The sequence below is a fragment of the Mustela putorius genome, unplaced genomic scaffold, assembly GCF_011764305.1.
Source record: "Mustela putorius furo isolate JIRA1106 unplaced genomic scaffold, ASM1176430v1.1 tig00000174_pilon_pilon_pilon, whole genome shotgun sequence".
NCBI lineage: Eukaryota > Metazoa > Chordata > Mammalia > Carnivora > Mustelidae > Mustela > Mustela putorius.
In genome coordinates, this window is record NW_025421304.1 from 6651522 (window position 1) to 6678043 (window position 26522).

Genomic DNA, 26522 nt, shown 5'->3' on the forward strand with positions numbered 1-26522 from the left:
ATCAGGCTCTCTGCTCAGCAGGGAGCCTGCTTCCCCTCCTCTCTCTCTGCCTGCCTCTCTGCCCACTTGTGATCTCTGTCAAATAAACAAATAAAAAAATTTTTTAAATTAAAAAAATAAAAACAATGAAATATAAGTGTGGCAAAGATGTGGAAAAAAATAGAAAAACTCATGCACTACTCATGTAAAATTGTTCAAATGCTGTGGAAAATAGTTGGCCATTCCTCAAAGGTTAAACACAGAATTACCGTATGACCCAGCAATTCCACTCCCGGGTACACACCATAAAGAACTGAAAACAAGGACTCAGATACTTCTACACCAATGTTCATAGCAATATCACTCATGAGCAAAAAAGCGGAAACAATCTATGTATTCATCAAGAGATGAGCAAATAAACAAAACATGGTTTATACCTAGAATGGAATATTATTGTCATAAACAGAAATGAGGCTGTAATACACAACATGGAGAAATCCTGAAAACATTATGCTACATGAAATAAGCCAGTCACAAAAGGACAAAGATCATACGATTCCACTTACATGAAATATCTAGAATTGATAAATTCATATAGACAAAAAGTAGGTTAGAGGTAACCAGGGGCTCAAGAGAGGAGAATGAGAGATACTGCTTAATGGTTACAGACTTACTGTTTGGGGTATTGAAAAAGCTTTAAAACTGTGGTGACAGCTGCAAAACAGTAAATGTATTTAATGCCACAGAAATGTACACTTAAAATGGTTAACATGGCAAATTTTACTTTGTACGTATTTTATCACAATAAATAAGATTGCTGAAATAAAAGATCTCTAAATTCTATTTCTTTTTTCACTACTACAGGTTTTTAAGTACGCTTCTTGAGGTCAGAGACTCAAGAGAATGTGAGAGGGAAGAGAGGTAATAGCACTGGAAATGAATTTTGAAAGCAAAGATTATGTAATGGTTTATCCTTGTATCTCCCTAAATCCTAGAACAAACCATACAAACTGGGAAGAGAACTACACATTCTTGAATATAGTGGATGTTGAATAAAAGATGACTGACTTGAATTGAGGAGGGAAAAAAAAAAATCAATGAATGAACAATGATACACTTCTAAGAACACAAAGGAAAGAGAGTATTCCCATACAATTTAGTCATTCAACAAGAACTTCATCAAGTAATAGCATGCAGCAAGAACCTGGATTATCCCATTTTTCTAAAAGGACATGTGGCAGTGTTCTTAAATCTCACATGATCTTTGTACACCAAAATTTACTTAATACAAAGAGGATAGCAATGTTTAAATTCTTATTAAAATAGCTAATAAGATGACCATTACCCCTTATTCTTACTTCTGTAAATTATGTGTAATTACTTCAAAAAATAAAAAGTAAGGTACTTTTTGGACTTAGGATCTGAAAAACATGATATACTGAAAGATAATATATTTCCACTATCCACTGAAAGGCCTTGATGAAATTAACACCCCAGTAACAGTGAGCAATACTGGAGCCCAGATCTTGGTCTCTTAACAATTTCTCATTAAAAAGAAACAGGGCTCTTTGAAGAAATAGTCAATTTCAGGACTCATGCAAGAATACTACAAGGTAAGCCTGGGATACCTTGTGCCCAAATATCTTGTGCCCAAAACCAGAGTAATCATCAAGGAATTATGGAACATACCAAAAGGATGCAAGAGCTAGCTTCAAGGGGCTCCCAAAGGCCAAACTCTAACAATTTAAGCATCACAAGGAATAATGACAAATTATCACACACTAAAATGTTTTTTAAAAAAAAAGTTTACAGTAATATTAAAAGAGGGGAAGAGGCTCTTTATAGAAAACTGCCAGCTATCAACATAGATGGTTATAAAATCACTAATTTGCAAAGATTAATATAATAACTAATTCAGGCAAGGAATGCCCATGGCAAAGGGTTGTTGGGAAACAGGGTATGTGGAGTCTTCAGGCATTATTAGCATTTAAAGCACTTAATCCTACACAGGGGAAAAGGGTACTTTTATGGTGGAAAGATCTGGCAGATGCCCCCCTAAACAAGTAATTAGCAACACCAATCATGAAATAAAGTAACATGTATCTCCTGCTGTGAGGCAGTGAGAAGTTATCATCATCTATGTAGTATTCTCGTCATAAATGTTTAACTATTTTTTCATGATTTTATTCAATATACATTTCCAAATTGTGGGCCATTCTATAACAAAACTTTTGTCAACTCTTCAAAAATACCAAATTCATAAAGATGAAAGGTGGCAAGGGGGTTATTATAGATGGAAGAAGCCTAAGGGAAAGACAGCCAAATGCGATCTTGGATGGAAAGAGAGCTATAAAAAACATTTTTAGAAAAACTGAGGACATCTGAGTATATTAAATAATAACACTGTGTGCCAATGTTCATTTCTTGGGTGTGAAAAAAAAGATATTATGTTTATGTAGAAATATGACCTTGTCCTAAAAGAATATGAGCTTAAGTATTAGAGACATGATAATGTCTGCAATTTGCTTTCAAATAGTTCAACAAGGAAAAAAAAAAGATTAGACATATAAAGAAAAATCAAATGGTACAAAATATTATTGATACTCTAAACTATTCCTTAAATTTTTCTGTCCTTTTACAATTTTTCAAAATAAACCTAACATCTTAAATAAGAAAAACTGTCCCCCACGGAAACAAACACTGCCCTAGGGGAGACTAAAAAAGACTGAGACATCTATCTGGAGATGAAGGAAAGAATGATACAAACTATAAGATTTTTAAGCCCATACTAAAAACATTAGATGACAAAATCAAGCACCTATGACTGAAGCATAGACTCTGCACCTCCTCTTGTTTCCCCACCAGTGTTTTGGAACTATTCTTGCCTTGTACTCTAATCTGGAGAGGCCTAATATAATGAAAATGGGTTTGTTTGTTTGTTTGTTTCTTGAAATACTTGAAAGAAATTCCAAAAGACTAAAATCAAACTTGTTTTTTCTAACAGCACATGACTGGCATGACAGTTAAGTGCTAATAACAGTAACAAAAACAAGTTTTTTTAAAAAATAAAATATAATTCACAAGTAATTAGTTCTAAAAACTCATTTACTTAAAAAATATACCTTTGGCTATAAACAAACTTATAACCCTGCCTTTCTTAGAAGTGAAAAAAAAAAAGCGGGGAGAGAGAGAACCTCAACATCAGAAAGATCAAACACAGTCTTCAATAAGTTACCTATAAAACTCAATTTAGAAATAGCATTCTCGGGAGGCGCCTGGGTGGCTCAGTGGGTTAAGCCGCTGCCTTCGGCTCAGGTCATGATCTCAGGGTTCTGGGATCAAGTCCCACATCCGGCTCTCTGCTCAACGGGGAGCCTGCTTCCCCTTTCTCTCTCCCTCTGCCTGCCTCTCTGCCTATTTGTGATTTCTCTCTGTCAAATAAATAAATAAAATAAAATAAAATAAAATAAATAGCATTCTCGGGCGTCTAGATGGCTCAGACGGTTAAGCAACTGTCTTCAGGTCAGGTCATGATCCCGGAGTCCTGGGATCAAGTCCCACATCGGGCTCCCAACTCCACAGGGAGTCTGCTTCTCCCTCTCACCTTCTCCTCGCTCATGCTCTCTCTCACTGTCTCTCTCTCAAATAAGTAAATAAAATCTAAAAAATAAAAGAAAGAAAGAAAGAAAAATAGCATTCTCTAGGGGCGGCTGCATGGCTCAGTATGTTAAGCATCTGACTCTTGATTTCCACTTAGGTCATGATTTCAGGGTCATGGGACTGAGCCCTGCCAGCTCTGTGCTCAGCATGGAGTCTGCTTGAAATTCTCCCTCCTCCCCCTCCCTCTCTTTATTAAAAGAAAGAAAAAAAGAAAGAAGAAAAAGCATTTCCTAAAATTCAAAACCCATTCAGAAAAACTCTTAGCTAACTCGGAATATAGGGAAATTTCCTTAACCTGATGAAAGGTAAATACTAAAAATATCCACAGTAAACATCACATTGACTGGAAATTTTGAAGGTTTACCCCTAACACCTACCACCATCATCACCATTTTTATTCAACCTTACACTAGAAATTCTAGCCAGTGCAAAAGGCAAGAAAAATAAGAAGCATAACAACTGGAAGGCTAAAATAAGGCAATCCTGAGGAATCACAACAGCACTTAAACTACCAGGTATCAAGATGACTTATAAAGCTATAATAATTAGTGTAGGTTTGCAAGAAAAGACAAACAGGCCCTTGGAACAGAGTCAAGAAATGGACCCGCACATATAGTTACCTTCTTTATGACAAAAACAATGATGCAATGGAAAAAGGACAATCTTTCCAATAAATAGTGATGGGGCAACTAGGAATGGTAAAAATGAAACCTGACCTCAATCCCCCATTATACACAAAATCAATTTCAGGTAGACTGTAGATCTAAACATGAAAGGCAAAACAATAAAGCTAGAAGATAAGAGCTTATCTTTAGAATATTAGGTAGGAAAGATTTCCTAAAAACAAGACCAAACACACACACACACACACACACACACACACACACACCAATCATAAAGGATGGTTAAAATGCAGAATTTCTTCTCTTCATCAAAAGACAGCATTACAGACTGTTAGTCAAGCCACAGACTACAGCAGAAATTTACAAAGCATTCCTTAAAAAGTACTCATATCAAAAGTACATAAAGAACTGGTATGCACCAATTAGAATATGGTGAACATCCCAACTGAAAATGGAGAAGAGATGAGCAAGTTATTTCACCAGAAACAAACAAACAAAACAAAACAAAAAAAGGCCAATAACTATTTGAAAAGGTGACCAACCCTATTAGTCAATATTAAAATGTCTAGCATTTAGACTATCGAAGGTCTCTGAGAATGCGCAACATTCTCACCCTGCTTACAAGGAGTGTAAGTTGGTATAACCACTTTGGAAAACAAGCATCATAGGTAGAACTGAAAACAAAAACCCCACTAGAAGTTCAGGGCAAAAAGTACTAACCACCCAAATTGTTCACCTGAAAAACTGAGTCAAGGAAGATTCTAGTATCAGCCTAGTGCACACAGAATTTTCATGATATATGATACAACTTGCCGATCTCATTATCCCTTTCTACACACCTGAGAAATGGATGCTTATAATTTAAGATTAGTATGATTCTCAAAACACATTCCAATGGCTTCTCATCTCATAAAAATAAAAACCAAAATCCTTACAATGGCCTGGCACAGCTCTCACCATGATTCATTCTGAGCTGGCTGCCCTGACTAGAAAGCTCTTTTCAAAAATACACTCCTTTACCAAAACTTTCTTTTCTATCTAGCTTTACCTATCACAAACCACCTGACATTTTAAACGCGCCTATTCCATGCCTTTACCACCAGAATGTAATTTCCATAAAAGCAAGGACTTTGTTTTGTTCATTACTGTGTCCTTAGCAGAGGAATGTAGTAGACATGTGCCTGCGTGTGGCAGATACAAGCCTGACATGCAGCAGTGCTCAGTATTGGTTGAAAAGTTACATGCTTGGATTCTGGGTTTAGAGAGAACAGCTGTTGTATTGGGGACAAGGCTGACAGTTTCTTAAACTATGTGCAGTTCAGTTTATCAGAAGAAATATGAAAACCCTCCATTAAGTTAAATTAGTTGTTCTGCTTTATAAAAAAAAATTTGAAATATTTAGTGTGAATCCAAGTTCTATATCAGGAAAGCAAAAATTATTCCAAATTCCAATGGACAAGTATAAGACCACTCAGCAGTAATCATAATAATATTATACTCATGAATTCTCCAAAGTTACTATCATCCTACAAATAAACCTATGAAAACAATTCTATACACCACTTTTTTCATATTAAAATAAAATGTCAATAATTCTGCTAATAAAGGTAATAGTATCTGGAAATATAAATCGCAAATATCATAGAAATATTACCCTGGCCAAGAAACCAAAATTTCAACATAATGTAACTCGAAGATAGAATTAAATTTAACAAGATCCAAGCATGAGGAAACTTCCCTAGAACAGCCCACTACAGTCCTAGATCATAACTTATATGGCACACAGGTCAGTCTAAAGAGGCTCCAAAGTAGCTCACATTTTTTCACCAAATATTTTACTGTCATTGGTAAAACTGTATTTAGTTAAAAGAAGGGGGTAAAAAAAATGAGCCAAGTTCTTGTCCCTGTAATCTCCTGACAAGAATTAAGAGCAAATAAAACCTCCAAGGAATAAAGAAAAAAGAAAATCAACTGGGGAATGGATGTTTGAATAAATTATACCTATCAATTCTGGAATAACCAAGAATTGGTGTTCCAACTAGCCAAGAGCCATTTCTCAGGCCCAGAATGTACTTAGCATTTAAAGATACAACATTCCAGTTTTCATTACAATTAATTTAAATAAGTTTTACCAACAGCCTTTATTGAAAGAGCTAAAATCCCACCCAATTTCATTCACTTTTAGCTAAAATAAGAAATGAAATTGTGTGCTTTAGGAACATGTAATGGTGTTTACCTATATAAACTGTGAATACTTACATATAAATGTAACTGTAACCACCCTACACATACTGCTCTACAGTTTTAAATGCCTGCATAAAAGCTCCTCATACTGTCATGTTCTAATCAATACCCTAATATTGGATTTTTAATTTTTCATTGTTGAATTTTTAATTTTTCATTATTATAAACAAAGCTGCAGGGAACCTTTCTGTACATGTCCTTTTGTTACATCAAAAAGGAACAAAAAGACGCTTTAACTAAAAAAAAAAAGTTTTTGAAAATGTTTCAGCTTTGATGCTATATATGAAAACAATGTTAAAATATTTGATCCTGTCCATTTAGTACAGATGTCATTTGTCAGGGCGGTGGCTCGTTTATTCCCCTCCTTTTGTCTTTTTTTTCCCTCAGTCAGTAATTTTTTGTCTTATTAATCAGTGCTCCAAACATAAACAAGGGAAAAACAGAGGAACCAACTTGTCATACTTCTTAGCTGAATTTGAAGAAAAACGAAACAAAAACAAACAAACAAACAAACAAAAAACCCTAGTGATGAGCCAACTTTTAAACCACAGTACCTGGCAGCCTTTCTCACACAAGGCTCCCAGTGAAAAATAATGCCCTAAATCTGATGTATCCATTATATGTAATGAATTAATTTCTCTCCTCTGCATCTAAAGCCTACTAGCTACGTGTACACACACACACACACACACCCACAGTCATTCATATCATTCATACACTATCTTCAGGTGTTAATTCTCTCTCACACTGGAAAAACCACTGGAAAAACGGAAGTCCTAAAGCACATTTAACTGGATTTATATTAAAAAAACACTAAGTGTCACACAAATACAAAGCTACAATGACATTTTTCCTTTTTTCATTCTAAGAATGTCCCAACACTTCTTTTATTACTGTACTATGGCCAGGTTGGTTTCAAAGCCTAAATAAAATCCCTCACAAAAATTTTTAATTGAGTATTTACTAGGTAAAGTTTTCCTATGCTAAAAGATAATTAAAGTATAGCTATCTAACCAGTATATTTTGTGGCATTATGGGTCTCCTGTTCACAGAAACAGATCCTTTAAAATACAGTGCAGTCTCTTTAGGGAAGGGCTTTATCATCAACTGGGAATGATTTACATACCCATGACACACATGCACTTGCTTACTTTATGTGCCAAAACATTAACACAACACAGAAAAGTAATTTGGTAACATAGTCAATGTCTACTGAAAATAGTTATATAACTGAAAAGGCCGTCTTCAAATATAACTGAATACTATACCGGAAAGCTGTTCAGAGCACCCCAAAATGTATCCTTTGTATTTCAGCCACACTAACATCGGAATAAAACTAAGGATGTCTCTTTTTACCATGACAAACAGAAGAAAACATATCAAGTCAGCATTATGCACATTATACTATGAGACAGACAAGAGTAATCTCTCTACAGAATACACTACAGGCAATGGGAACAGCACCTTCTAAGACTCTATTTCACACTTCCTAAAAGAACAAAAAATGTAAATCGTTTTGACAAAAAAATGAATAAATTCTTCTCAGGAAGAGCGGTCTTTTTTCTCTTCCAAAAAAGAAAAATGATAATAATAAGATCCAGTAATGTCTACTAATTTAAATACAAAACACTTGTTGGATTAAAAAAAAAAAAAAAAAGCCAAGTTTAAAACCCAGCAGTTGTACAAGGCACTGGTGGGGGTGGTGGCTGTCAGAAAAGGAAATACAATGTATAAAATAATTTAGAACTAGAACAAATTAGGAAAGATTCCCACAGTCATCCTGACAGGTAGCTTCCAAGCAAGCCAGGATTTCTCAGGTTGTATCAGTCCCTCATCTAGCGGAACCCAGTATATTTATATACCTATGTAAATAGTTATTTTTATACAGGAATGTTCAACAGAAAAAGTTAGGGATTCCCACTGTTAAACTTTTGAAACAACTTCCTAAGGCTTTTAACCAAGATACTCCCAAAACGGCCTAGGACCTTTTCAAGTAAATTAATGCTGCTCGTCAAAGAATTTCAAATTTTAAGCAAATCACCTGGACCTGAAATGCTACAGAATCCAAAGGGGGGGGGGTCTCAAATTAAACATTAACACTGTATGTCTTAAATTGGGCCAACTTTTTCATATACAATCCCATTAGGAAATGCAAAACTTTCTTCTCTCTACACTGGCAGCTCAAAACTCACATATGATACGACTGGAGTTAAAATGTAATAAAACAGCGTCCTATTTTGACGAAAACTAAACAACAAAGCTGGAATTGCACATGAAGGGTATCCTTACAAAGCTAATAAAACTTCTAAAAGCGATCAGATAAAGAGTAACAGAGTCTACATTTTAGCAACAGTTTTTTTTCCCCAAGCTGATAAGGTGAGCACTTCCATTAACCGCCTCCCCCACCCCACAAAATTCCCACGCACTTTTGCATTCCTAACGTCTACAACCTCACTTAGATAAGCCAGTTAAACAGATTGTCACTTCCCTCTCCCCCATCCCTCCCCTCCCCTCGAAGGTCAAAGGGCTCCAGACAAAAGACAACAAAAGCACGTGACAAAAGTTTCTCCCAACAGTTTCTCTCTCCAGGCCCAAAGGCTGTGCTCCCCCGCGGCACCGGGTCAGGCTCGAGCTGCGCCCCACACCAGAGGGCTGCGGCCCACAGACGGCAGGAGGGGCCCGCCGGGGCGGGCGAAAGGGAGGGGGATCGGACCCCCGAGGAGGGTCCCAGCCCCGGGAAAGGGGTCGCGGGCGCCTCCCGAGACCACCGGCGGAAGCGCGGGGCCCGGAGCGCGGCCTGTTACCTTTTCCTGCTCCTCGCGGAGCCGCGCCACCTCCGGGGCACGCAGCGGCGCCGCGGCCGAGGCTGAGGCTGAGGCCGAGGCCGAGGCCTGGGGCCCGGGGTCGGACGGGGCCTCCATGGCGGGGCCGCCGGGGCCTCAGCGGGGCGAACGAGTCCTAAACAAATGTTTATGGAGGCGGCGTGGCCGGCGGCTGCCCAGAGCCCGCGTGCTCGCCCTCATGCACTGCGCGCCCGGCGCTGAGGAGGCCGCGCCCGCCTTCTCCGCTACCGCGGCTGCCGCTGCTCGCGTCCGGGCTGCCCGCGGCCGCATCTCACACGCGCATGCCGCCCGCCGCCGCCGCCGCCGCCGCTGCCGCCGCGGGCTGAAAGCAGCAGGCGGACCGGTGAGAGCTGGAGGCGCCTGTCCGGTGGCCCGGCCGAGACAGGCGTCCTGTGGCGGCCGCGCCTCCTCCGCGCCTCCCCCGTAAGCTCCGCCCCTATCCCCGCCCCGCGCGGCACGTCGGGAAGCGCGTGCGTAGCCTCCTCCCTTGGCCCCGCCCCCCGGGGCGAGTCACGTGGTGAGGGAACCTAGCGGCTGGAGTAGGCTTAGCCTGGGCTGCGCCGGGTTGCAGCCCTCTGGAAGCTTTCATTCTAGCGGCATTAAGGCTCAGAGAGTACTCCTGGAGATGAGCACTGTCTTATTCTTGTGCCCTTTCATCCTCCATGCTCCAGTCGCTTAGCGCTGCGTCTGGAGGTAGGGACTCAGTTTATGCACCAAAGCAGTTTCGTTAGGACATTTAATTTTAGCAAAGTCAACTCTTCCCTGTGCCTGTTTAATGAATTAAAATATGCAATTATATTTTGCCGTGTATTAATTACTGTGTTTGTATTAATATAGTGCTATGTTTGCACTATTTAAGAGATTTTTCAAGGATAACTCTGCCCATTCTTTTTCTCTTATTTCAGAACTATGCCCCTTTTCTCCTAGGACCTCTGTACACAGTAGGCACCCAATTAATGCTTACTAGCTGGAACCGGCCTTGGCCTAACAACCACCTCTGCTCCAATTCCTAACAGGAATGGCGAGACCCTGTTCCTTCTGCATTGTACAGATGGGAATGGGCTTGGAGTTACCTGCAGTTTACACCTTCGTGTGCCCGCTTGCTCTATTTCTCTTCCCTCCTGGCCTGCTCCCCAGTCCAGATAGAGACCCTTTTCCCATTTGCTTCAAAGGAAGAGAGAAGGAAAACTTGGACAAATGGTCAATGTTAATTCCTCTTTTCCTCACTGCATATCCAACATCAACACCTTTGAAAGAGCCAGAATCTGACTGCTTCAGCTCCACCATCATGTCTCTGTCCTCAGCCAGCACTGTAGAGTTTTCTCTGGCCTCCTCGTTTCCACTCTTGTCCCCTGAAATGGACATGGTCAGCTGCCCACCCGATCTCCCCTCCTTCAGATGTTCAGCCCCAGACCACATGACTCCTATTCCTGTGGAAAGCTGACCCACCCCCAGCTCCAGTCTAAAGACAATGCATTTTCCCAATAAGTGGCTGATTCAGGAATGGGCATGTGACACTTCAAAAACAGAGGTTTTCTGGAGGTTTCTGAAAAAGTTCTCCCTCATTCTTTGGAAGTATTTCCATTTAGGAAAAAGAAAAATTACCCATCCCTTGGTGGGGAAGTACAAAGCATATGGCCGTGAGTATTTCAGGTCTAGTAAGAGAGCCTGGACACCTCCCAGACTCAGAATGAAGTTGAGTCTGTGGTCAGCAGAGCCAAGAGACAGAAGTTGAGTTCTCCTATGTCACAGCACTTAACTCAGGGCCGAATCTGCCAATTCTGAAATCTGCATTACTTTGGACTTCTGGTTAAAGAGACCAGTAAATTTCCTGACTGATTAAGGCAGTTTGCATCAGGTTTTCTATCACTAGCAGCCAATGTCTCTGATTCATGCGCCCCCAATCTGTTCTCAGCTCAGCAGCCTGAGGGAGCTTTTAAAAATAACCAGATCATGTCATTCTCCCTGTTTGAGCCCTCCATAACTTCCCCTGCAACCAGAATAAAATCCAGACATCCTACTAGAATTCTGGACTGCTTGACCCACCTCTCCCACTTCCTCGCCAGCCCCCTGCCCACTCATACCCACACCGTTAGTTTCCCCCTTTTCCTGACTCCAAGTCTTGGCACTGGCTGAGCTTTCTGCCCGCTGTACTCCAGATCTTTGCATGTCTACTCCTTTGTATTACACAGGCCTCAATTCAAATCAAGAGGCTTTTCTGACATCCTGTCCATAGAAGCCCCTCCCCTCTCCTCCAAGCATCCCCCAGCACCTCACTTTTTAAATTTTCATAGCACTTACCACTTTTTAGGATTCTCACTTGTATCTGATCTGCTTCCATACTGGTCACTTTCTCTTCACACTAGAACACCATCTCCATGAGAGCAGAGAGTTGGTAGACATTCTGTGAAATTTGCTGCTTCCTTCTACTAGGTCCTAGAGCCCAGAAGTGACAGCAGAAGAACTTGAACTATAAACCCAAACAGACCCAACTTGTGATCCCAGCTCTGCCACTAGTGTGCTGATAAGTGTTAGGCAAGACACTTAACCTCCTTCTGAACTTCCTTAATTTGTACAACAAGTCTTAGAGTGATACCTGCTTCAGGGTTGGCTTGAAGAATAATGGTGGTCACAATTATAAAACTTCCTGCACCCACCTAAAACCCTTCACATTATAATCACTCATCCAGGTGAATATCAGCCACCCCAAAATACCTTCAATAAAAGAAAATGAAATTTCTGCAAATATTGCTGACCCTCTTCCCTCTTCCATGTACCAGGCCCTCCACTGAGCATGGGGAAATGAGGTAAGCAAGGGCCCAGAACAGTCCATGGATCTTGGAGTCAGTGGAGGGCTGCAGACGTTGAATGAGGTTCTTACAATTCTATGGGAAGTTTGTCCCTAACCCGCAGGTCAAAAGATCATCCCCTCCAAGAAGCTCCCCTAGTACTTCATCTGCTTATCCTTCGAGTTGATGCTGATCACTTTAATCCTTGTAGTAGGTGGAGATTTTTGTACATTTCAGCCTCCCCTCCATGGAGAGGATGAAATCTTCCTTAAATCTGAAAAATACATAGCAACAAGCATGGCAGTTGCTGCAGTTTGCTGCCATCTCTCAGCTGCCAGTGACAGAAATTCAACTTAAAGTGACTTATGAAAAAAAAGAAAAAGTGGCATTCGGGAAGACATCTGGCAAAATGGTGGAGTAGAAGGCCCAGGGAACAGTTCCTTCATCAAAACAACATCTAGTTTCTATAACTCAAAACAGGAAACAGTTCAGAGTCAACTATTTGGCAACTCTGGAACCTGAACAGATAAAAAAAAAAAAAATGGGAGAGTGCATAATGTGCATAATGAAGGAAGATGTCACTAACTGTTGGTAAGAGGCTAGTGGGGGGAGGGGGGTGTGAGAGCCAGCTGCCATGCCCCGTTCCTCAGCCCCCACCCCACCATGCAGCTGTGGGATTGGCAGCCAGCATTCCCGGAATGGTCGGCTGATGCCAGGATGAGCAGTAAGATCCTTGTTATGTGTGTTATGGGGTTATGCATTTCAGTCAGTCTACCAGCTCCCTGAGAGACTGTTGGAGACAGCACCAAGGCTAGTCTGGGTTTTAGCCTTCTGGAATTGTAGCAGTCTCCCCTACCAGCATCTATGGGAAGATTTAAAGAGAAAGAACACATTTTTTTTTTTTTTTAAGGAAATCTTTGTCAAATCACTGAATGGCTGCAGAGCTAACAGAACAGAAATTTCAATGACCATACATACCAGGTATACACTTCGAAAAAAAAAAAAAAAAGTTGGAAAATCACTAAACAAATGGTGGCAAACTCCAGCAAGCAAAACTCAGCAATCCCTAGAGCAGGAAAATTGGATTTCCAGAATTACTGCATAATAATACTCAAAATGCCCAGTCCTCAACAAACATCATAAGGCATACCAAAAAATAAAGATGTAAAGCCAATTCACAGAAGAAACAATAATTAGAAACCATTCCTAAGAAAACTCAAACCTTAGAAATTTAGTCAAAGACATTAAATCAACTGTCTTAAATATACTTAATAAGCTGAAGGAAATCATAAACAAAGAACTAAAGGAAACCCGAAGAAAGGAACAAAATAGAAACACTAGAGCTGAAAAATACAATAAGTAAAAAATAAAATAATGAAATCACTAAAGGAGCCAAAAAGCAGGTTTGAGCAGACAGAAGAAATAATCAACAAACTTATCCAGTCAGGTACAGAAAGAAAAAAAAGTGAAGAGATAGGAAGAGAGCCTATGAGCCCAAGGGATACCACTGATCATACCAACATTTGTACAACAGGAGTTCCAGGAGAAGAAAGAGAAAAAGTCACCAAAAATTTTTGAAAAAATAATAGCAGAAAACTTACCCAATTTGATGACAGACTGAATACACACATCCAAAAAGACTAAGCAACTCCAAGCGGGATGAACTCTAAGAGATGTGTATAACTGAGATACATTATAGTCAGATTGTCAAAACACAAAACAAAAAGACAATCTTAAATACAACAAGTAACAAGCAACTTGTCCCTATACAAGGAATCATCTATAAGAATAACAGCCAATTTCTAATCAGCAATCAAGGAGGCCAAAGGGCATATTCATTTCTGAAAGGGAAAAACAAACTCTCCACAACAAATTCTATATTAGACAAACTCTCTTTCAAGAATGAAAGAGAATTGGGGCACCTGGGTGGCTCAATGGGTTAAGCCTCTGCCTTCAGCTCAGGTCATGATCTCAGTGTCCAAAGATCAAGCCCCGCATGGGGCTCTCTGCCCATTGGGGATCCTGCTTCCCCCTCTCTCTCTGCCTGCCTCTCTGTCTACTTGTGACTTCTCTCTCTGTCAAATAAATAAATAAAATCTTTAAAAAATAAAAGAATATAAGAGAATTAAAACATTTCCAGGTAAATAAGAACCAAAGGAGTTCATTACTAGTAGACCTGCTTCACAAAATTTGCTAACGGAAGTCTGCTGAAATAAAAGAACACTAGACAATAACAACTCAGTCATATGAGAAATAGAGAACACTAGAAAAGTAGTAGCTACATAGGTAAATATAAAAACCAGTATTATTGTAGGTTTGGTTTGTAATGCTTTTTACACCTAGAATTTAAAAGATAAGTACATAGAACAATCATTATAAATCTATGTTCATTGGGCACACTGTGTATAGAAATGTGATCTGGGACAATAACAATGTAAAGGGAGAAGGGCAAAAACTGTAGAGGATCCCAGTGTATATCATTGAAACTAAGTTGGTTTTATTCAAACCAAGGTGTTACTAGTTTAAGATGTTAATTGTAGTTCACAAGGCAAGTACTATGACAATTACTAAAAATATATACAAGACAAGGAAAGAAGGGAATCAAAATGATATACTACAAAATAATAAATACAAAAATGTACGAAGTGAGGAACAAAAAACATAAAAGGTACACAAAAACAAATTGCTACTTGGCAGAATTAAGAATTAAGTCACACCTTATCAATAATTTCTTTAAATGTAAATGGAGAGGTTCCTGGGTAATGCAGTCACTTAAGCATCCAACTCTTTGTTTCAGCTCAGGTTGGGCTTTCAGGGTCATGAGAATTGTTATGCTCTGAATGTTTCTCCAAAACTCTTACATTGAAGTCCTAACCCTCAATGTACTGAATTTAGAGATAGATCTTTTATGAAAGTAATTAATTTTAAGTAAGATCATAAGAATGGGGCCTGATCCAATAGTATTAGTATCCTTACAAGTTGTACACCAGAAAGCTCATTCTTGCCACATACATGCTGAGGAAAGGCCATGTTAGGACACAGTGAAGAACGGTCATCTCTAAGTTAGGAAAGATCTGTCACTAGAAACTGAACTTGCTTGATCGGGAACTTCTTGCTTCCCAAATTATGAGAAAACAAATTCCTGTTGTAAAGCACCCAATCTATAGTATTATTATTATTATTTTATGTTAGTCACCATACAGTATGTCATTAATTGTTGATTTGGTGTTCCAAGATTCATCATTTATGTGTAACACCCAGTGCTCCATGCAATACGTGCCCTCAATATCCATCACCAGGCCAACCCATCCCCCCACCCCTACTCCCCTCTAAAACGCTCCATTTGTTTCTCAGAATCCACAGTCTCTCATCATTCTTCTCTCCCACTGATTCCCCCCCCTTCATTTTTCTTTTCCTTCTCCCAATGTCCTCTGTGTTATTCCTTATGCTCCACAAGTAAGTGAAACCATTTGATAATTGACTTTCTCTGCTTGACTTATTTCACTCAGCATAATCTCCTCCAGTCCATCCATATTGATGTAAAAGATGAGTATTTGTCTTTCCAATTCTACCAAACATTCAAAGAAGAAATAATATCTATTCTCCTGAAGTTCTTTAAAAAAAATAGAAACAGAAGAAAAACTTCCAGACTCTTTCTATGAGGCCAGCATGACCTTGATCCCCAAACCAGGCAAAGACCCCATCAAAAAGGAGAATTTCAGACCAATATCCCTGATGAATATAGATGCCAACATTCTCAACAAGATCCTAGCTAATAAGATCCAACACTATATTAAAAAGACTATCCACCATGACCATGCAGGATTTATCCCTGGGAATCAAGGGTAGTTCAACATTCGCAAATCAACCAATATGATAGAATAAATTAGTAAGAGAAGAAAGAACCATATGGTCCTCTCAATTGATGCAGAAAAAACATTTGACAAAATACAGCATCCTTTCCTGATTAAAACCCTTCAGAGTATAGGATCAGAGGGAACATTCCTCAACTTCATAAAATCCATCTATGAAAAACCCACAGCAAATATCATTTTCAATGCAGAAAAGCTGAAAGCCTTTCCCTTAAGATCAGGAAAACGACAAGGATGCCCGCTGTCACCACTACTGTTCAACATAGTACTAGAAGTCCCAGCAACAACAAAAAGAAATAAAAGGTATCCAAACTGGCAAAGAAGAAGTTAAACTCTCTCTTGCAGATGACATGATACTTTATGTGGAAAACCCAAAAGACTCCGCCCCCAAATTACTAGAATTCATACAGCAATTCAGTAATGTGACAGGATACAAAACCAATTAACAGAAATTCATTGCTTTCCTATACACTCACAATGAAATTCTAGAAAGGGCAATTAGAGAATCAATTCCATTTACCATAGCACCAAAAACCTTAAGATTCCTTAAGATAAACCTAACCAAAGAGGTGAAGGATCTATACTCTAGGAACTACAGAACACTCATGAAAGAAATTGAAGAAGACACAAAAAGATGGAAAAACAGTCCATGCTCATGGATCAAAACACCATAAGCATTTTTCAAAGTGCTGGAACAAATAATCCTAAAATTTGTAGGGAACCAGAAAAGACCCTGAATTGCCAAGGAAATGTTGAAAAAGAAAAATAAAGCCAGGGACATCACATTGTCTGATTTCAAGCTCTATTACAAAGCTGTGATCATCAAGACAACATGGTACTGGCACAAAAACAGACACATAGACCAATGGAACAGAATAGAAAGCCCAGATATGGGCCCTCAACTCTATGGTCAAATAATCTTCAACAAAGCAGGAAAAAAATGTCCAATGGAAAAAAGACAGTCTCTTTAATAAATGGTGCTGCGAAAATTGGACACCTACATATAGAAGAATGAAACTCAACCATTCTCTTATACCATATACAATCTGTGGTATTTTTTAATAGTAACCAAAGAAGATTAATAAAATAATACTCCTCAAAGCAATCTATCGATTCAAAGCAATCCCTGTCAAATCCCAATGACATGTTTTGGAGAAGTAGAAAAACCCATCCTAAATTTCACACGGATTTGCCAGGGACCCTCAATAGCCAAAAAAAAAATCTTGAGAAAGATCAAAGTTTAAAAAGACCTCACACTTGCTGATTTCAAAACTTACTGCAAATCTATAGTAATCAAAACACTGTTATTAGCATAAGGATAAACATATAGACCAATGGAATTGAATAAAGAGCCCAGAAACGAACTCTCCCATACATGGTAAATTGATTTTCGACAGGAGTTCCAAAATCATTCAGTGGGGGAAAGAAAAGTCACTTCAACGAATGGCACTAGAGAAACTGGATATCCACATGCAAAAGAATGACATTGTACTCTTACCTTACACCATATACAAAAATTAATTCAAAATGAATAAAATGTAAACATAAGACCTAAAACTTTAAAACTCTTAGAAGAAATCATAGGGGAAAATCTTCACGATTTTGGAATTGGCACTCTCTTAAACAAGAAACCAAAACACAGACACAAAATATATAGATATATTTGACTCCATCAAAATGAAAAACTTTTATGCATCAAATGACATTATCAAGAGAATGAAAAGATAAATAGGGGGGAGATATTTGTAAATCATATCTTATAAGGGTTTAATATCAAGAATATCTACCCATACCTATATTTATCTCTATATATCTCTCTATATAATTTTATATGTCTCCTACAACTCAACAAGAGAAATCAATTCAAAAATTGCCGAAGGACTTGAAGAGACATTTCTCCAAAAAAGATGTACAAACGGCCAAGAAATACATGAAAAGACACTCAATTACCCTAACCATTAGGGAAATGTACATCTAAACCACAATGAGCTACCAATTCAAGGTCACTAGGATGAATTCTGTGAAGGAGGAGGAGGAGGAGGATGATGAAGGAAAGAAGAAATAAGTGTTTGCAAGGATGTAGAGAAATTGGAACACTCTTTCATTGCTGTTGGGAATATAAAATGTTATAGCTGCTATAGGAAAGTTAGGCAATTTCTCAAAAAAATAAATGTAGTGTTACCGTATGAACCAATAATTTCACTCCTGGACGTATACCCCAAAGAAGTGAAAACAGATGCTCAAATACATCTATGTTCATAGCATTACTCACAGCAGCCAAAAGGTGAAAAAAAAAAAATCAAGTTTCCATCCATAGATAAATGGTTAAACAAAATGTGGTGTATATATTTATACTGTGTATATACATATGCATATGAACATTATTTAGCCATCATAAAGAGGAATTAAGTTCTGATACATGCTGCAACATTGATGAATCTTGAAAACATGAAATAATGTCAAATGAATGTGAAGTTCATCCGTAAATGAACTAACCCAGATGCAAAAGTACAAATACAGTATTATTCCACTTATATGAAATATCTAAAGCAGGTAAATTCATGGAGACAGAAAGTAGATGAGAGATTACCAAGGCCTGCAGGTAAGGAAAGTGGGGGTCATTGCTCAGTGGTTGCAGAGTTTCTGTTTGGAGTAATAAAAGAGTTCTGGAGCTAGTGGTGATACAGCATTGGTTAAATGTTGTTATGCAACATTACGAATGCAGTCAAAGTCACTCAACTGTATACTTAAAGATGACTAAAATCATGCATTTTATATTTTCCCACTGAAACAAAGAAAGGAAGGAAGAAAGAGAGAAAAGCTGAAAGAAAGAAAGAAAAAAAAGAAGGAAGGAAGACAGACAGACAGACAGACAAGGGGTGCGTCTGTGTGGCTCAATCCCTTAAGTGTCTGCCTTTGGCTCAGGTCATGATTCTAGAGTTCCAGGATGGAGCCCTACTTAGGGCTCCCTACTTAGCAGGGAGTCTAGTTCTCCCTCTGCCCATCCCCCACTTGTCCTCTCTCTTTGCTCTCTGTCTCTCTCCAATGAATAAATAAATCTTTAGAAAAAACAAGAAGACAAAGGAAGAAACAATGGGCTTTCTTGCCTCGTGTAACTGAAAAGTTCAGTGATAGTTGTAGATAAGGCTAGACCCAGGAGCCCAATATACAGCATCATGGATATGTCCCTCTGCTCCTCCTTGGACTTTCTTCTGCATTGCTTTATTCTGAAGCAATTTCCTTAAACATGGAGGCTCCCAACATTCTAAGTCATCAATGTACGTACTGAGCAATCTTTGCGAAGAACGTACCTTTTTCTTCCTAGATAGGCTGGCTTCACTGTCCACAGCTCCAGACCAAGAGGAGGGGATGGTCAAGTCCATTCCAAACATAACAACTATGGCTATAAGAAGGTGTCTTCCCAAAGACAATCTGAAGACATGGGAGAAGATGTTATCAAGCAAAGCCTCAATTGCCCACCACAAGCTTTAGGACTTCAACAAGGGCTGCTGGCCCCCAGGAGCCTGGATATTTCTTCCTTTTCAAAATTTTTATTTTTTAACCTACTCTTTTCCCTGGTGTAGAAGTTAGCCAACCATAAAATGGTAAGTAATACCAGAAGAAGAAAGATGAGAGTCCTAAATGATCCACTTAGTGGATGATCAAAAGCCTGTGTCAATTAGGATTTATTAAGTTGCAAATGTGTTACAAAATGCCTTAATTTAAAAGACAATTTATTGGCTCTTAATACTGTAAAGTTCAGGAGTGGGTCAGCTTTCAGGTGTGGCTTGATTAAGTGGCTTCAACAACAACAGCTGGGCTTGCTTTCTCTTCTCTGAGCCCTGCCTTCTGCTGCATCTACATCTTTCTCAGCTGTCTGGGAGCTCCAAGCTCTCAGCCTCTAGGGTACAGGGGGTAACTCTGCCTGCTCTCAGTAAGAAAGAGAAGCTTCAGTATCCTGGTTTTCCCAGCAAAAGTCTCAGAGCATCCCACTGACTCTGAACCAGGTCACATGCCCTGTTCTGAGCCAATAAGGTGTCGGAAGGACATTGAAAGTTGAACTACTCCCAATGCCATGTACCCCCAAAGCTCAAGCCCTGGTTCCAAAGGAAAGGGAGGGATCCTGGGTGACAGAAAAATCAAGCAAATGTCTGGGATACCTCATGTGCTCACAGGAGCTTGGTAAGGATGGTTAGTTGGGGCATTTAGTTAGCAAATTGGGACTTTAGGCTTCATGGTGGTATATCTCCCTCTCCTGCCCACCTCAGGCCCTGAGGTTTCTCTGAGTCTTTCCAACTCAGAATGGTATCAGCATGGGGAAGGAGAAAAGCCAGGGCAGGGTGGGGGAGATCTGTGGTCCAATCCAATTCTATCCTTTACCAGTATAGGATGGGGTAGAATGAACCTGTTGGTCAAGGTCTCTGCATTACTCACACCCACAGCTCCTTCTCCAAGAACCCGCTTCTGTCATACCTGTCAAGTGATCCCTGAACCTTGTTAAACCTGGTCCTCTGAGAAACAAATGCCAAAACAAGACCAAGCTGTGCAAGATTTATAAGGGAAACACCTGTGAGGGCAAATGGGGAGGGAACCGGAAGAGGCCGGCCGTCAGGACGTTGGCCCACAGTGTAGGCCTTGACACCAAAGGAAGGAAAAAGGCTTCCTTCTTAATTTTTCTACCCAAAACAGAAATTTGGGCAGAAGCACTCAAGACTGCAGTGCAGTTCTAAGGACAGCTCAGCAAGGCTGTTTTGAGGAGTCCTCAAGCCAAAGAGGGCCATCAAAGGAATCCGATGCATCCCAGAAACAGGCCTAACTCAGGATCCCCAACAGGCCCAGTGATATTTGGGAGGCACAGCCTTCACAAAGGCCTTCAAACACACTGGCACCTCTGGCATTGCAAGGTCCACAGTCAGAGACCTGAAGGCTGCACTCCACTGCTCAGTTACTCTGCTTGGATGCCTGTGTCAGACAGGAACCCTGAAACCTGAGGCCAGAGGCTGCACACTCAGGGCTACAGCGGACAGACCCTTCCTTAAATGAACAAGAGCGGAGGGCGGAGGGTTGCTGGAGGAGGTGGCAGACTAGAATTCCTGCTCATCTCAGGGACCTACTGCTACTTAGCCCAGCGTGATCCCATTCTCCGGGAGAAGCCAGATTTCTGAACTTCTCTGCAAATTCACCCAATTTTTTAAAATATCGGCAATGAATTCAACTTTAAGAAATAAAACTGTATGCTAGCCAAAAACACAGGTTGTGTGGGGTTTGTGAGAGGTGGGTCTGTGTTGAAGGCAGTCTGGGGCTCTGGAACCAGAGGTGCTGAGACAGGCCTGCAGAGAGTGGAGAGTGATACAAAGGCAGGGGAGGCTGTAGGGATGCTGGGCTATGAGGCTCAAAAGCAGCGCCCCCAAGAGGACCAGCTGGTGTTGACTCAGCCCAGGACCAATCTTGGGAGAGGAGGTGACCCCTTGCTACAGCCATCTGAGAAGTCCCTCGTTCCTTTCAATCAAATCTTCTTCTCTTCTTGAGCACACTTAAAGTGAGTCCCTCATCCTGACGACTATTCACACTGCTGAGTTCAAAGATACTCTACAGGAGTATACTGTTCCTTAAAGCTACAGTAATGCCAACAATGGGGAGATGGCAAAGGCATAGGCACACAGATCAGTGGGGCAGACAGAGAGTCCAGAAAGAGTTTCATACAAATACAGTCAACTGAGTTTTTACAAAGGTGCAAAGGCAATTCAGAGGAGAAAGGATAGGTGTTTTTTTCCCCCCAATTAATGATGCTAGAACAGCTGGGTGTCTATTTGCAAAACAAAGAAACAAAAGTATACCCACCTTGTATTTTACACAAAATTAACTCAAAAAATTAAATCATAGACTTATATCCAAAATACACAACTATAATACTTCTAAGAGGAAAACATACCCCCAAATCCATGTGATCATGATTTGGGCAATGCAAACATGGATGAATTGTGCTTTATTAAAATTAAAAACATTTGTTCTACAAAATACACTACTGAGAGAATGGGGGGAAAAAACAAGCTATAGACTAGGAGAAAAATATTTTTAAATCATGTATGTGATAAAGGACTTGTATCTAGAAGGTATCGAGAATTCAGGCCTGTCTCAGCACCTCTGGTTCCAGAGCCCCAGACTGCCTTCAACACAGACCCACCTCTCACAAACCCCACACAACCTGTGTTTTTGGCTAGCATACAGTTTTATTTCTTAAAGTTGAATTCATTGCCGATATTTTAAAAAATTGGGTGAATTTGCAGAAAGTTCAGCAATAGGAAAACACACAATCCAGTTTAAAAATGGGCCAAAAATCTGAATGGACATTTCACCAAAGATACACAGATAACAAAGAAGTACATAAAAAGATGCTCGACACCATTTGTCCTTGGGGAAATGCAAGTTAAAATATCAAGGAGACACTACTGCACACCTATTAGAATGGCTACAATCCAAGCAAGAGACAATACCAGTTGCTGGCCAGGATATGGAGCAACAGGAAGTCTCTTTTATTGCTGATGGGGACACAAAATGGCGCAGCCACTATGGAAAACAGTTTGGCCCTTTTGTACAAAGTGAAACACAGACTTACCATACAACTCAGCAATCATGCTGCCAGGCATCGCCCAGCAGATCTGAACATTTATGTCGACATAAAAACGTGGATGCAAATGTTTATTGCAGCAAAGCAAGGACACAGAGCCAATATGTGTGGGTTTAGTTAACACTATATTGTGCAAATCAGGAACGGCCCTGTTTTGGATTTATTACTTATTACTTGGGGTCTCACCATCCCCCAACACGGGGAGTGACCTGAGGATTTCCGAAGTATAGCCTACCCTTCTGTTGAGGGACTCAGGAATCTATAGACGTCCCCAGGAGAAGCCTGAATATCACCTTGACCTGGCTTCACACTTAGGGTTGCCAGATTTCACAAATAAAAATATAGAACACTCAGTAAAATTTGAATTTCAGGTAACAATACATAATTTTTTACTACGCCCATGCACTATTTGGAACCTACGTACTAAAAATAAATTCGTCGTTTATCTAAAATTCAGCTTTAATTGGGTCTCCTGTATTTGATCTGGCAATCCCCTTCATACTCTCACCTGTGGGAGCCTCCCCGCTCTCCCTCCACGTCCATTTACCTACATCACTTTTAAAATAAACACCTTGGGGACGCCTGGGTGGCTCAGTTGGTTGGACAACTGCCTTCGGCTCAGGTCATGATCCCGGAGTCTCGGAATCGAGCCCCGCATCGGGCTTCCAGCTCCATAGGGAGTCTGCTTCTCTCTCTGACCTTCTCCTCGCTCATACTGTCTCTCTCTCAAATAAATAAATAAAATCTTTTAAAAAAAAATTTAAAAAAATAAAATAAAATAAACACCTTGGGCACCGGAGACTGAAGCACTGATTTCAGATCCCTGCCGCGTAACAGCATCGGGTTTCCGTGTGCCAGGAACAGACGATGCAAACCCGGGCCCAAGGAGGAAAGGAAGCTGGGGGCGGGGAAATGAGAGAAATAGGAGGGCATCTTCAGTTTGGTCTTCGGTTAGATTCTCAACTTCAGCTGAACACTGAAATACTCGAAACGTTAATACTCACAAGAGTATTAATGCTTGGATCTGGCCTGGGTGCTGGGGATTTTTTAAGCCCCCCTTCAGCCACAGCCATGTCATCCCAAGTCCCTGAGGCCAGCCCAGGGAAAGAAGTGGATGATTAGACTCCCTCTCTTGGTGGGACAAATGTCAAAGAACTTGTCGTTGTATGTTAAAACCCCCAACGGTGCCATTTGGAAAAAAAAAAAAAAGAGGTCTCTAGGATTTATTCCCTATTGTACACTCCACCAGCCCCCCTCCACCAGCCCTCTACCATCACTGCTCACCTAGAAAAGTCTGGTGGCCTTTCCAGCAGTGAATCCCTGCCTCCCAGTGCCCACCCTATCTATCCCACCCCTGCAACTGGAGCTTCGAACTCACAACCATTCATGGCAACCCAAATATCCTAGGCTTCCAGCAGGGGCAGAACCACTCTTACCCACAAGCCCATGCTCCCCTGAGCCATCCATTCCTGAGCTCCCAAATTACAGGCATGTCTCTCCTTTGCAAGGGACAGCCCCGCCCTTCCCTCTTGCTCCCTCCTTCAGGACTTACTTTGGACCCTCCTCTGGGAAATCTTTTCTGAGCACCCAAAGGTGGGTCAAACACAGCACCCTATGTTTCCCTTTACTATACATAGGCCCTTTCGCAGATTTTCTCTTAACTTGGTATTGAAGAGTAACATTCATGCAGAAAAATGCACAAATCTTGTGCATAGTTTGATGAATTTTCAGGAAGTCAGCATACCTACATAACCAACTTTTGGATCAAGAAATCAAAACATTTCGGGGCGCCTGGGTGGCTCAGTGGGTTAAGCCGCTGCCTTAGGCTCAGGTCATGATCTCAGAGTCCTGGGATCGAGCCCCGCATCGGGCTTTCTGCTCAGCGGGGAGCCTGCTTCTTCCCCTCTCTCTGCCTGCCTCTGCCTGCTTGTAATCTCTTGTCTGTCACATAAATAAATAAAATCTTAAAAAAAAAAAAAAAAAACATTTCTAGAACCCCAGAAGGTGAATTTCCTCCCTCCCACCGTGGGAACAGGGGGACGAGGCCCTCCCTCTCCCAGCCCTAGGACAGCCCAGAAGTGGGACCTTGACCTGCTCCTTTAAACAGACTCTGTCCTGAGCCTGTGAGTAGTGACCTTGACCTTGTGCTTATGTGAGCCAGGCTGGGGTCCCATTCTTCAACCTTCAGCATGCTGGCAACATCTGCCTGCCCTTAGTCTCTTGTCCCTACAGACCTCCCCAACTGATTCCTATTGTTCGGAGAGACAAGAGAGCACCTGTAGTTCTTAAAGCTACCAGGCCCCCTTGAAGGAAGAAATGTTTTGGTTAATAATTTTCCATGCATGTAAGTCCTTTGTTTTCCACTTAGATTGTAGGTTCCAGTGGGCAAGGAGGCTTTCTTCCCTTTACCTTGAGTCCAGCACTTGGCACATAGCAGGGTTTCAAGTAGCACTAGGCGTGACTTAATGACAAGAGGGGGCTCTGGTGTCAGAGGGAGGAAGGTCCTGAAGAAACCCTCACTTTTCTATGCTCTGTTCACAGCAGCCACACCATCCCCATTAGATCAGCTTCCGCTCCCCACGAGGGGATGCACAAGCAAATAGATAGGCCAGCTTCGGGGCATGAGGCTTAAGAGGTCCCACGGACATCAGAGGGGCCCCAGGCTTAATGTACACTCCACTGTCACCCTTCCCAAATTCTTAATTTTCAAACAAGGGATCCTGAATTTCATTTTTCCCTGGGTCCCACCAATTCTATAGCCAGCTCTGAGGAACGTACCATCTGAGGTAACGTGACACTGGACGAGAGAAGCCAGACCCAGGGGTACATCTTGTGTGGATCGATCTTATGGAGTTTAAAAGGAGGTGACGCCCATCTAAAGGGTTAGAAGTCAGGATAGTGTTATCGGGGCTAAGTGGGATCGGGGGACTGAACAGAAGGAGTGAGTCCCCCTGGCTCACACAGGCATGGTTTGGTCCCCAGTCCAACACCATCCACTTCTTGCCCCTACAGTGTCTGAGTCATTAGCTCCCAGTTCCAGGACAAGGTCGGATTAGTGGAACTGCTCAGGAAACCAAGCCCTGGCTGTCCCAGGACTGGGAGAGGGAGGCACTGGCCCCTCTGGTTCCCACAGTGGCATGGAGGTAATTCACCAGAAGGAAATCAATGTCATTAGGACCAGGGAGTGGAAGCTGAGTGGCTAAAGTGTGGCAAATATGGCCCGCAACGCACCCCTTTCCCTACAAAGCCGGTACTCGGAATAAGAGCGAGGAGCTCCCGACCTTGCATGAAACTTTGCCTCTGTCTGTGGAGAAAGGAGCGGAGCCGTGACAGAAGATGGGTGCAAACACCCCACTGTTTGGAGAAGGACTCACGTGGTCCTCTTGCCGAGGAGAAGCTGTAAGGCGGGTACGCTTCAGCTCACCAACACACAGGCTGAAACCACATCAGGGGCATGGCATCCCAGGGAGAAGGACCACATTAACATCCAGCGCTGATCTTCGAGGAGCCCAGAGAAGAACTGGATGGTCGCCTAGAAAAAACCTCCTGTGATGCAGAGAGGGCTCTAGAATCCGGCAGACGTGAGGATTCCAGTTCTCTGTCTCTCCTGTCACCCGGCCTCACCTAACATTCCCAGGACACCTCACTGCCCCAGACTCTTATCCTGCCCCAGGCTTAGTCCCCACCAGTAGGACTGTCTGCCAAGAAGCAGGTGGTGAGGGACCACGGAGGTTGTGGAAGACAGCTGCCTCTTATTCCTGGGACTGAGCCAAAAGGGCTCCTTTTAGCCTCACTGTTCCCACTCACCCCCGCTGGGCAGACTAATGCTGGCTCAGCCACGGGGCACGTTTGTGAAAGTATGGACATGCTCGATTCCCTTATGG

General features: G+C 41.3%; 1 protein-coding gene across 3 annotated transcripts in view; it reads right to left on the reverse strand.

Annotated features, from left to right (window-relative positions):
* URI1 (URI1 prefoldin like chaperone) overlaps positions 1–26162 on the reverse strand; it is a 94378-nt gene extending 68216 nt beyond the window's left edge. Inside the window, exons 1-2 of one of the 3 annotated variants that reach the window (XM_004765229.3) lie at positions 26013–26162; positions 23425–23536 (exon numbers count right to left, since the gene is read on the reverse strand). In XM_004765229.3, coding sequence (XP_004765286.1) covers positions 23425–23478 — 54 coding nt within the window. In that variant the 5' untranslated portion in view covers positions 23479–23536; positions 26013–26162. Of the gene's footprint in view, positions 1–9310; positions 9781–23424; positions 23537–25919; positions 25989–26012 lie in introns of those variants that run through there. The other 2 variants (XM_004765228.3, XM_045076011.1) reach the window with 2 other exon arrangements.
* Between the last annotated feature and the right edge of the window lie 360 nt (positions 26163–26522).